The 13,421-nt window shown below is 36.1% G+C and overlaps 1 protein-coding gene across 1 annotated transcript; it reads right to left on the bottom strand.

The window, feature by feature from the left end:
• Positions 1–6,284: 6,284 nt before the first annotated feature.
• On the bottom strand, positions 6,285–9,249 carry acer1 (alkaline ceramidase 1). Its single transcript, XM_062424739.1, has 6 exons — positions 9,136–9,249; positions 8,158–8,272; positions 7,384–7,522; positions 6,775–6,912; positions 6,555–6,692; positions 6,285–6,462 (listed from the first exon to the last, which is right to left on the bottom strand). The coding sequence occupies exons 1-6, from the start codon at positions 9,226–9,228 to the stop codon at positions 6,285–6,287; spliced, it is 801 nt and encodes a 266-aa protein (XP_062280723.1). The 5' UTR covers positions 9,229–9,249.
• Positions 9,250–13,421: the final 4,172 nt, after the last annotated feature.

The raw sequence follows: 13,421 nt of genomic DNA, 5'->3' as shown, positions 1-13,421 counted from the left end.
AAAGAATGGTAAATATTAAGTATTTTATCCACCTACAGTGCATTTAAGTGCAGACAAATAATTACTTCATTTTAAAACATCAAATGAAATAAACAATTCGGATTATTTCTATATGTACATTTTAATGCATTTTGTCAACATTGAGCAGGACATATACTAAAAACAACCAATTTATCTAAATAACTTTTGACAAATTATGTAAAATTTGTTTAAAAAAACATAGTGTTACATTGCAAAAGTGGATTATATTTGTTCCACATTTTAGTTCACATTTATTTTCCTTTGTATAATCAGATTTTTATGAAAAAGACTGTTTACACTGGGTTGCACCACGTCAATGGCCCATATATACATTTCTGGTGGTTTTCTCCATCGCAACAAGCTTTTCCCAATGTGTACATCTCTGTTGAAGAAGAAATTCTTACTAAATGTGTAAGAGCTGATGTTTCTCTGAAGAATTACAAACACGGTGTGATGAATCAATCTCTTTACTCTTCACTCATGCAGCATGTGGAGAGGGACCAACTTTTATACTGTATCCTCTGGGGGAAATTTGAAGAAGAGAAGGTAATAAAGTAATGAAATAATAAAGCAATACAGTAATCAAGTAATAAAGTAACAAAGTAATAAAGTAAATAAACCAACCAATGAAAACTGCTCAACATTTGCTGACATTCTAACAAATTACACACAGTCAATTCTGCTACCAGGTGTCTTCTCTGAGTTCACAAAGGTCACTTTACAAATGTCTCTACCAGAGGCTTAGGCATATACAGAAGTTAAAGCACACACATTGAAACAAAGAATTTTGCACAGGTACACTCCTATTTTAATTGGAAAATGAATTTGATGTTAATTGATTATTAATTGATGGGTTTGATTATACTTTGCTGCTGCTATTAGAGACCTGATTCTCTCATAAAACCTTAATAATAACTTAGGCTACTTGCTGAAAAGCAGTGATGTAAAGTAACTAACTACATTTTCTCAAGTTGAAGTATTATTTTGAGGTATTTGGTCAGTCAGGTGTCCAATTGAAAATTAAAACATTTTTTAATTTTTTTCCCTACCATAATCCAGGGGCGGATTTAGGAGTTGACGAGATCTAGGACTAAGCTCAGAGCATCCAAAGCCAGAGCCAATATTTTTTGGATGGTTCACATACGCAGACTGAACTGTATGACTACTGCAAACATCAGTAGTAGAGGTGGTGATTTATTGTGGTCCTTAATAAAAACAAAATCCAAAAAGAAGACACATAGAGATAAATAAACAAACAATAAGGCCTTCAAAAGGGAAACAGAATAAATGGAAATGCTTTTAAATTACACAGATAAAAATTCCCATACAATCTGTAATAGGAAATAAAAGCCAAGCTGAAAGACATTATAACAGCTTGAATCAATGGACTTTATTCACACTTCAGCTATGGTTTAAGGTTTTGAAGAAGTTAAAAATAGAGAAACAGACTAGGGTCTTGAATTGGGTAGCATATGATCCAGAATTTTAACCTGCTAGATTGGACGGGGGCTTTAAACAGTGGGCTATTACAGGTATTACGTCTTTCTGTTCCCTCATCTCAAACAGAACATTTCAGAGTTATGAGTCACTTTCAGACACATTTGCACTGGAAAAGCAGGACTTTTATAGATACCTGCAAGTCAGAGACTATTACAATAAAAAATTACAAATCAAAGAGGTGAAGGAATACAATTTGATTTCTATATTTCATGATGCATACAAAAAGAAAGACAATAAGAAGTTGGTCTCAAGAATATATGGAAGTATACAAGCCTCTAAAAATCATTCTACGATATCCATTAAACAAAAATGGGAGAAGGAGTCAGAAACACAAATATCAGAAGAGATCAGGATGAAAATATGCGAGACACAAGCGACCACTGAAAACTCAAGATCGTTAAGAGAGTTCGGCTGGAAGAATGTAGTGAGATTTTTTATAACTCCTAAAATAACAGCACTGCAAACAGGCACACAGAGCCGAGGCTTCTGTTGGAGACAATGTGGAACCTCTATGGCCAATCACTTTTATGTTTTTTGGGCCTGTCCGAAAATCCAGTCATTCTGGGGGGAGGTGGCTACCGAGATAAATAAAATAATTGGGGTGGATTTAGATTTCTCTTTTGTTACTTTGTATCTCGGTAAAATACCGGAAACAGTCCTACAGAAGGATAAATACTTATTGAAGATACTTTTGGCAAGTAGTAGGAAAGCTATAACTAGGAAATGGTTGCAGCTAGATCCTCCAACATTGGACAAGTGGCGTGGGATCATTCAAGAAATTTACTGTATGGAGAGACTTACTTTTGTTTTAAGACTTCAGTTGGAAAAATGTACTGAACACTGGGAAAAATGGATTGTGTATGCACCTTGAATAGTATGACATTAAACCATGATGTATGAGTAAAAGAATACTTTGATTTGAACTGTAACACCCATGATGATTCTTTGTATATGTAAAAAAAAAAAAAAAAAGTAAAAAAAAAAAGGGAAACAGAAAAATATAACATACATTTTTAATTACAATTCACCCAGTTACACTGCCTAGACTGAAATGTCTTCAGAAGTTTCACTTTAAATCACAATCATTATAAACTCACTCAGATTCATTGAGCAGCTCGTTGGAGTCACTGCTCAGAAAAGCTCACTTCAACCAGATTTTTATTTTTATTTTTTAATAGATTCAGGGTATTTGAGAAAACATTCAGGGCTGCAGCCCCAGAACCTGCTCGGCCCCCTAGCTCGGCCCCTGCCATAATCTTTCCCTCTTTCATGCTAACCATTAGAAGATCCCTTCATAACACACTTACATTGTAAGTGACGTGGGCCAAAATCCACAGCCCTCCTTTTATGCGAAACTGTATTTAAAAGTTTATCTGAAGCTAATATGAAAATTCAGCTATCCAAATTATTCAAATCAAGTAGATATCTTTCAACGTTAACCTTTTTAGTGCCTTAGTTCCTCTTTTTGTTACTAATCTTCCACTGCAGCTCAACAGGGAAACACTGTCCAAGGAAACACAAAGAGGAAATATGATGCTAAAAAGACTGTAAATGTGGCAGATATCCACTTGATATGTCTAACTCAGACTCATATAAGCTTCAGATGAACTATTAAATGCATTTTTGCACAAACTGACTGTGTGGGCACATTGTGGATTTTAGCCCCATTGCTTACATTGAAAGCACATCTTTTAATAGCCAGTATGAACAGAAAACCTCTTTTACTGTTTATATGGGCTGTTATGACTGTTGTTTTACCTCAGGACATTTATTTTATTTCTAACATATGAGTCATTGTTGCAAATTAAACTATCCAACATTAAATGAAGCATTCAAAATGAGCTCCACTTCCACCAGTTACAATGTTTAAAGTGCTCTTTGAATGGTCTTCAAATTGTATAACACTGACACTGATAACATGTCATTAGGATTTTAAAAGCCAGGTCTTGTACTTTTAATAAAATATACAGTATTTATAATATAATATTGCTATGTGTCCTCCACAACCACTGAAAATCAAATGCTTGAATGTCAGTATAATTAGTTAAAAGCATTAAAAAAGCTCCTAACCAGCACCATGCATTTTTTTGTGTCACCACTCCACAATGAGCTCTCGAGGCCTCAAATGGCCCTGTCTACTGGTCCCATTTCAAATGTTTCACCTGAAAAAAAACCAGCAGTGTATCTTTTGATTGAAGACATCTCTTTCATACAGAGTCATGGAGTGAGGGCCCATTGCAGCCAAGTCTCTGCGGTGCCAGACTTTGATGTGAGATTATCAGGGCTCAGCTATGGGACATAAGGTCACCACTCTCTCACCGCCTTGATGCCTCCCCTTCTTCCCCTGCCGTTCAAACTGATCCAGCCTGCCTCTCAGTCAATGCTGAATAAAAGAGGTTCCACCTAGCTGTCTGACACAAGGGTGTCCGACTTGTATTGAGACATCAACCTTTAAATCCTCCTTTTCAGTTCATGTTGAGAGAGGGAGAAACACAAAGTGAAGCCACGTCCCACAGAGTTAACACACATAGTAAGGAGGTTTATTATAATTAATAGTACACGTTTTTCAAAAGAACAAGTATAATTTTTAGTATAAAAAAAGAGTTTCATTATATCCAAAAAAATAATCATCATCATTCAACGTCATTCATTCAACATTTCGATAATGTGCACAAAACTTATCTCCAATGAGTAAATCTAGAGCAGCTGTTCCCATTTTTTGGCTTGTGACCCTTTAATATTTTTTTTTTTACCCCTCATCACAGTTTATGACCTTAGTACTGATATGAGTTGTGAACAATTCAACTAAACAGTGATTTCTCTTTTTGAAAGATTTTTAGGGGCTGAAGAAAGTGAAATATATTTCAGAAAGTCAAAGAATATAACATAATTTAATCATCTGATGATCTTGTGAACCACTGCATCCAGTGTTTATTCAACTTTTATCACAACAGGACACTGAAAAGTTACAAATAATTAATTTTCTCATCACGCTGACATATTCTGTTTTACTTATTTGTTATCTGGCTCTCAGTACATCATCACGCTGACAAGGGTTAATATTCTAACATTCAGTGTTGCTCACAAACAATCTCAATCTCATGAGCCCGCAGGAGGTCACTGTTTAACATTCAAGTGCAGAGGATGCTTGTGCATTTCTTTGTGTAAAGGATCCATTGATATATGTATTGAAACCTTCAGGAAAGTTCATGTGAATGGCGGCACAATGTACCTGAATATTCTCAAAACATCACCAAATATGAGGACCTTTTCCAACAAAGGGGCCTTAAACAGTTCATTGATGAGTGGTCGGTCATTTGCAATTGCAAAGTCAGTCTACAAAATGCACTTAAAAATCCTGTTTCACAAGCCCTTAATGGGACACATTTTCAGAGGAAGGATTTAATGTTGATAATATATCTGTCAATCAATGTTCTCACTTACGTACTGCAGCAATTTTGAAGTTATATGCAGAGAAATATAACTTTATATTACTTAACTGTTATTATGAGTTAAGGATTTATTTCAGATGTATGCATGGATGTATTTCAGGTATCATAACTCATGCTGGCCCTGAAGACTGACTGTGAAACCACCACATGATGAGGTATATTAATGTAAACACTGTTGTGCTTCACTGCTGCACTGAAGACAATGACAGTAGTTTTTTGTTTTTTTTGTAGGAAAAGATAAGAAAACATACAGTACATAGATACATTCTTTCGTGTGCAGAATCAGATTTATATATCATATATTAAAAAATAAATAAAAGCAATCGATTTTAACACATCATACATACATAATCATACATACGCAACTGTCAGAGACAAACAAACAAGTCTTCTAATTGTCTCAGTCGTTCAAGGTGACTATAGACTGACGTCTTAATGCTTGACAGTCATCATCTCGAAAAAGACAGTAAAATGTCTTTTGCAAGAAACCTCACCTCATTATACACATCTCCACAGATGTTCAACATTAGTCAACTCTAAACATCAGCTGATTTCAGGCTCTATTAGTTTTTTCCCCCAACCTAATTTTTATTATAAAACACTCAAAACACAATGAATTGTGCCTTAAAAAAGATAAATTAAAGGTCAGTTATTTAAATTAATGTTGGGTGATCAACGTGAATGTATATGTGACTGTATAAATGACAGGTATAGTCAAATACAAACCTGATTTTATCTATCGATGCAAAATGTTTATCTTGTGTTTCTGTCATTGAATCCTAATTGAATGTATAGGAAACTAATGTATTTTTACTATTATGTTGTAAATGGTCCTTTCATGGAGTTATTCAACAATATTTATCTAGATTTAGTTGTCGTTTAGTTTTGGTGTGTTCATTAAAAGACTATTAGACTACTTTTAAAGGCGGGTCATGCCTTCAGATCACAGATTTTGTTGTTATGGGCATTTTCAAGCCTGCATCATTTAGTCTGGTTGATTCTGAATCTGGTTCACTCTCTTCTGGGTATGTGGCATCAAGGTTCAACCTGGACAATGACTGATAACACCTTCAGGACCTCCTTCCTGTGTTTACGGTCTAACTTTGGTCTGTCGCTTGAATTTCCAAAAGGGGAAATACAACAAATTTACAAACTCATCCACTGATTCAGACCAGAGCAAACAAACTACAGGTCCGGAAACACCCAAAGGTGGTGATGTGTAAGGGTCACTAGGTGAGATTTCTTGGTGGCTTCATGAACTACTGAAGCTGAGTGTACCAGTACAAAATGTCAAATGTCTCTTTAATGTAATTAGCAGCGTTTCTGTGTTTTGGTAGTGCCCTTCAGGACAATGTGAGGAAGCCCAACAGCCCATTTATCACAAGGCCAGTACTGCAGTCCGGGCAGTGAGTAGGGTATCTCGTAGTTGGCATCCAGGTAAGCTATTAGTGTACTGCCATAGGCCACAGCTATCACAATCAGAATGTGCCTGGAGGATAAATAAAATGAAAGATCAATGCACATGGCATGTCCTAGAAAGGCAAGGCAAAGAAAAAGGACAAAAGGTAAGCCAGGACTTACCAGATACCGTGCAGGTAGCAAAAGTTTAGCCTCTGCCAGAAACTGCAGCCAAAACGGTCACTAATCCAGCAGGAGATGGCCAGCACCCACAGAGCCACTGACAGCTTTGCCAAACGCAGAACCTTCTGGTCCGTGCAGCTGAGAAAGAGACAGAATTGGTGATCAAAGGAAATCAAAACTGCCCCAATTACAGCTCATTGAAACACCGGTGTTATCTTACCATCTCATCTCCACAGCCAGAGTATAAAGCAGGTGGAGGCCAAAGCAGTTCAGAGCGTAGGCATTGGCGGTCGGTTTGACAAACGATGACAATGTGGTGATGATAGCAATCACCAGGACGAGCCGCGAAAATGTTGATCTTTGGTCAAAAAGAAAGAGGAAGAATTCATGAGGACCATTACTTTGAAAAACTGGGAAGACAGTGAGAGGGTATCAGGTCAGGGTTATGGGATTCTTTTGAGGTGCTCATCAATATTTAATTAATTTTTTTCCCCCCACCTCCTGGTTAAATATTTACACAGGTTGGGTGGAGCACCATTCTTACAAGCCCCTTTCTCTCACATTAAGGCAAAGACAACAGCACCATATTGTGCCTCTTTGACAATGAGTCCAATTAGAGCTGTCAAGACGGGCCCCTCAGCTTACTCAGGTTAGGTTTCAGAGTGTCGTGCCTCAGAAAAAACGCATTATTTTTGTCTTATTAAAGGATAATTAAGCTTTGTGTGAATGCTTAATCACACAGGAAGATAAAGACAGAAACAAAGAGGTTAGAATAGTCTATGTAAACATAAATCAGTCTGTGGCATTGGGTTGATTGATGTAACATTACCTGTCTTTTATAAAAGAGGGGAAGAGTTTGCGGGGGAACCAGATAGAATATCCCATCGCCAACACCCATAGGATTGACAGCTCATCCAGCATCTGGCCAACGAAACTGAGAGTCATGTGGAAGTAGGCTGAGAAGAGCCCTGCAAAGAAGACAGAGCAAGTTAACATCTAATTTTTAATCAATAGTAACAAAACACATAGGGGCTAAAAAAAAAAGGGAGACATAGAGAGAATGTAAAATCTAAATCTGACTGGTTGAGCACTGTTGGGGTTCATATTTATTATTGTCTGAAGCATTGTTTCCCAGGCTGAGGATCCACAGGGGGTCATGAAATGATTAACAGGAGAAGACAGACAAAAAACATGCTTCAGTTACACAAATTTATGTTCATTTTTATGGACTTTCCTCTTAACGTTTCTTTTTTTCTTGTGGATAATTTTACCTCTTAAAGGATATGGTGGGTGATTTACTACATTTATTAGCAACAGTATGACACTGGGTGATATGTTCGTCCACGACAAAGAATTTGAATTTAGATAGTTTGTTCAGAAATTGCTCAAAAGACTAATAACAGCTATCACATTTGTAGTAGTTCCTTGAGAGGCAGACGCCACTGTGTATGTGCAGAAACGCAGCTATATTTTGACTCTGTACTGCATTGTGAAATTCTTTGCTTTAAAAACTTTAGCATAAAGTCATGGGGGAGTGATATGTAATACATCATCCTGGTGAAACTCTGTAAACGGAACCAAAACAAAAAAATTATCCACTGACCTACAAATATCATCATGATCCAGACTATGTGGATCGCCAGGTTCCTCTCTTTGGCATAAGGGTGCAGCAGGTAGAGCATGATGGGAGATATAATGAAGAAAACAAAGCTGCTTATCTGCAGGGAAAACAATCAGATAATCAATCAATCACTATTTTCTGTGAGGTTATCATTGTTTAATACTTAATTCTTTAATACAACTGTGTGATTTTAGAAACTGTTCTGGCAGTGGTGGAAAGTAACTAAGAACATTTACTCAAGTACTGTACTTAAGTACAATTTGATGATATTTTATACTTCCACTCCACTACATTTCAGAGGAAAATATTGTACTCCACTGCATTTATTTCACAGATTTAGTTACTTGTCAGATGAAGATTTCACACAATTGATAATATAACAAGGTTTTAAAATACAGCACATTGTTAAAGATGATGATTTACAACTTAATTTCAATAAATGTTCAAATGATCCAATATTTCAGCAAAAATCAAAGATTAGAGAAAAAGTCCAAAAACTAAAAACAGATTGGTGTGTCAGAACTGATTTTTTATTCTTTCCTCTTCCATTAATCATCTCACGACCCCTCACATTTATCTGGTGAATAAACTAGCCAACTGTATATAAAGTAGTTCAAACTAGCTCCACCTCCAGCAGCTAAAACAGCTATAACATGCTATATAAACACTGATGCTTCAGTATTAATAATCTAATGTCAATAATATCAGAGGGATGAAATTAGTAATGTCAATACTCTAAGTGCATTTTGTTGCTAATACTTTTGTACTTTTACTCAAGTAGGATTTTTCATGCAGGACTTTTACTTGTAATTGAGTATTTTTACATTGTTGTGTTGGTACTGTTACTTAATTGAAGGAAATTAAATACAGGAAGAAGTAACCAAATACTTTTTGCTGGTAAAATAAATGTTTCATATATCACGTGTTGATATCAACTCTACGTTAGAAGAAGAAGCTCACAGTGTTGAAGTACTCCACCACATGTTCTGAGTGCTTGTAGTTGTCTTCACACCAGTCGATTTCTGAACTCTCGTAGGAGAAAACTCCTGCCATCCTTTCACTGGAGTAGATACCTGAGAGACAGAGGAGAGAAATAATGACCGTTAACCTCTAATCCGTCAGTGACACACAGGGCGCACCTGGAGTTCTACTGATTAAAATGAAAGACGTTAGCTGTCAGTTGTTCTCCCAGCAGGTAAAGTGAGTGAGTAGGTATCTAGGAGGAGAGCTGGAAGGTTGCCATCAAGTGTTTGGGCAGGTGGATCATGCAAATCGGTTTCCACTGCCCACTGAGTGGTATCTATACTAGTATTCAAATGTTGCTTTACACCCTTTCTCGGAGCATTCATGATAGTTATTCAAATGCTTGTTTGAACTTTAGAAAGTGGAAAGTAAACCACAACACTTTCTAACAATTTGCCAAGAGTTACATACATGTCTTACAAATGTAGTTGTACTGGAAATATTCATCTCCTCTACTTCTGATAGTTGAAGGACAGGTTCTCCATTTTTCAAGTCTGTCTAAAACAACATTCATGTGCCTAAACAAACACTGACACATGTTTTTCTTGTTGTAATTATTCCTCCTTTTCATACTGGCTTTTATAAGATCCATTCATAATACACTTACGATGTAAGTGATTGGGGGCAAAATTCACAGTCCTCCTTATGTGCAAAGATGTATTTAAAAGTTTATCTGAAGCGAATATGAAGCATCAGCCATCCAAATTAGTCAAATCAAGTAGATATCTTTCAGTATTATTATTTATTCAGATATTAACATTCAAAAATTAAGCATTATGTTCTCCTTTTTTATGCAACATAGGATCATATTAAAGTGCAATTGTGAATATTTGTGCACTAGCTCTGTTCTCTCAAAGTTTCTTTTAAGGATTAATTGTTCGTTTATGAGGTATTTATGAATGAAAACTAGATTTGTGGTTCAGAAGCTTGGTATAGAGGTTTATTATGAGGAGATACTGTGATGGGTATGTAAGGGCTAAAATGATCTTATATATAATGACAAATTTGAATAACAAGGGATGCTTTGCTTAAAGAGCTTTGTAAAATACATACAAAATAAAAAATTAAGGCACAGCCAGAGATATCCTAACTTTTAGTTACTAGTATGGATCAAACATCCCTTTATGGGAATGAATCTGAAGCATTTTTTATTGTCAATCAAGCCACAGAAGACAGCACACAACAGCATTCACATGCTAAGTAGTGGTACTCCTTATAATGAGTCAACCGATCTTCGTGTGTGATATTGGTGGAGCGATACTTTAATGTTTTACAGCCCTGGTGCTACAGTACTCACTGCTCCATGCAGTCACCAGCCAGGAAGACAACTGTTTTGAAATGTGTAGCTCAGCATGAAATACAGGAATGACAAAAATGAATCATTTTAACAACAGTCATCTGATATTTGATTTGATATTTATCTTACACTTTACTTTAAGTCCTCCTATTTAGCATTCATGAGAAGTATATAAACATTTAGTAATGGTTTATAACACACTATAATGCTGTTGTCAGTAGATATAAAGTAATTTTTAGTATTTATAAATGTGCTGCTTTAATCATCCTTGCACTCTTTGCACATGTAGCCTAGTTTACAGTTTACAAAAACAGCTCTGTATATAGATATATTTTGTCTACCCCACATACATTAGGGGGGCAAAAAGTGATAAACATAAAAATCAAAGTATCACCTTTCTGACAATGTCACCAAGTACTAAAAACGTATTATTTTCACCTTCTTGCTTGTGCATACCAGTGATACAGTGTATTTCTATTATCTTTGTTCAGTTTCATTTAACTGGTTTTGGCTGTGTGCCCAGATGTGTCTCCCTGAACATTGTCTGTTAGTGAGTACATTGAGAGCCACTAGAAACCAAAGTCAAATCACTTGTGTGTGTAAACATACTTGGCCAATAAAGCTGATTCTGATTTTATATTGCCATTAATTATCTGTTTGTACACCAGCATCCAATTATGGTTGCCCACAGAAGGAGTTGTTGACAAATACATTGATAAATGTAACCTAACTACATTACAGTAAGATAAAAACTATTAATTCATTCTTAAATATGGGGATTTCAAGTTAAGTATTAGCCATATTCCATGTAGGATGTGATTAAAAAACAAAACTAAAAAACACTGCAGTTGATTTAAATTCAGGTGTTCAGATTTTACTTTTCACAACACTATGACACATAAAAATATCACCACAAATACCACAATTTAACAACAAATCTTGTACATACAGTATATAATAAAGTAGCCTATAAATACTGACTGTTATATTGTGATTAACACAATTATTATAGTGTTATTGTGTAGATATAACACATGTGAAACATCACAAGGACACTATAAACTTACTCCTAATTACCACATATTCACTCTCAGGCACCAAAGGAATAATAATAGGAATATTCTGGTGACTTCTCTTTACAGGTGTGACAGCTTCACACCTCTTCTAGTACCAAAAAAACAACAACAACACACACAGACACACACAGGCACAAAAACAGTGAATTCTAAACTGGTATCATCTGATCGATGGTCTATATTATAAACAGTCGTGTCTCACCTCCCATGCTGCTGCTACTGTTGTTGTCCCAGCCTCCCGTGCTGCTTTGCCCCAGGTGGCTCAACAGGTGGGTTTTGACTGACTGGGTGGAGCATCGAAACAAAGCCGATCCTGTTGCGCGAGGCAGCGACGTCACTAATTATCACGCTAAAAGTTCACATCGCTGAGCCAAAATGTCATCTATGGGTTGAAAAGTGTTGAAATGGGGATGGTTTCTTTTCTCACTGAGGGTTGACAGGTAGTTTTTTGACTGTAAGGAAGATTATAGTTAAGTTATCATATGATAAATATCCATACAATGCTATGATTTGATGCCAGAAAAATGCGTTAAAGAACACTACGGACACTTTAAACACGCTAATTACCGCCACAGACCTTCACATTTAATATTTAAACACAATAATTAGATTTTGTATAGATAATGTATGTGTCAAAGGGCTGTTGACATGTCTAAAAACATGAGCAGGTGGAACAGGTAGCTGCTGTACCTGTCTGTACTTCTGTAGAAAGGAGGCTCAACTGGTCCATCTGCCTCTGCTGCCTCAAGCCAACACCTGAGCAGGAGCACTGGTTTACTGGGTGAGGAGCCAAGTATGTGTGTGTGTGTGTGTGTGTGTGTGTGTGTGTGTGTGTGTGTGTGTGTGTGTGTGTATCAGGTATTACATATGTTGTGGGGACATTAAAATGTTTAAACAGTCACATTAGGACTCTCCTTCCTTTAGCAGACAAAAAGCCAGACCCACATAGATTATTACATTTTAATATGAAAACTTGGTTTGAGGTTAGTCTCCAGGAATGTAAATCAATATAATGTCTTCTGAAGTGATGGGAACACTTCTAGTGCTAGAAATATGAATCCCTTTTACTTCTTATAGGTCTACTTAAAGGTCAAGTTTGCAGTTTTTAAAGTCGACATTAAGGTGTTATGTTGACAAGGTGGAGCTAAATCTAACAACTTGGCAGCCTGTTGGCATATAAATCTGTACCACTTACTGATAAGTAACCCTTAATTATGTTAATAAATAATTTACTTTTTTTGCTTTATGGTTAATTTATAAGTCATTAAGAAAAAACATTTGGGTTGCCAGGTTGTGGGGAAACCTCCTCCTGCATCAAACTGTCTCTCTTTAATTAATGCGTATGACCCTTTTATTAAGAAAAACTTATCAGAGAGCAGGTACCATTAAGTCTATAACAACACACAATCACATGTTTTATACGTGTAATCTTAACCTGAGAAGTAAATAAACTGTGAAATGAAAAAGTACTATGTTTGATTGGAAATATAGTGAATAAGAAATATAAAATCACTCAAACTTGAATATTAAAGTAGTTCAAACTTGAAGTTACAACTATAGTACATGAGTAAATGCCACTGCTGCATGTGTTGTGTGTTACATTGTGTATCAGATCATGATCACTTTTGGGTACACTGCATAGACTAACATTCATTTCTTCCAGACTTATCCTAACTCTAAACATAAAAACTACTTGTCTAACCCTAAACTTAACCACTGACCCAAATATCAGCTTTTTACAAATTGGGGATACAATCTGTCCCCAATAGTAGCCTACACACACACACACACACACACACACACACACACACACACACACACACACACACACACACACACACACACACACA

The sequence above is a fragment of the Scomber scombrus genome, chromosome 8, assembly GCF_963691925.1.
Source record: "Scomber scombrus chromosome 8, fScoSco1.1, whole genome shotgun sequence".
In the NCBI taxonomy this organism is placed as follows: Eukaryota; Metazoa; Chordata; class Actinopteri; order Scombriformes; family Scombridae; genus Scomber; species Scomber scombrus.
The sequence above is the reverse complement of the archived record's forward strand: the minus strand, read 5'-3'. Positions and strand labels throughout refer to the sequence as shown.

Coding starts and splice junctions, on each gene's coding strand:
- acer1 (XM_062424739.1), bottom strand. CDS start 9,228: ATGGCAGGAGTTTTCTCCTACGAGAGTTCAGAAATCGACTGGTGTGAA. Junction 7,523..8,157: donor GATCATGATGATATTTGTAG/GTCAGTGGATAA, acceptor TCTTCTTTGCAG/GGCTCTTCTCAGCCTACTTC. Junction 6,913..7,383: donor CCCTCTTTTATAAAAGACAG/GTAATGTTACAT, acceptor TTTTGACCAAAG/ATCAACATTTTCGCGGCTCG.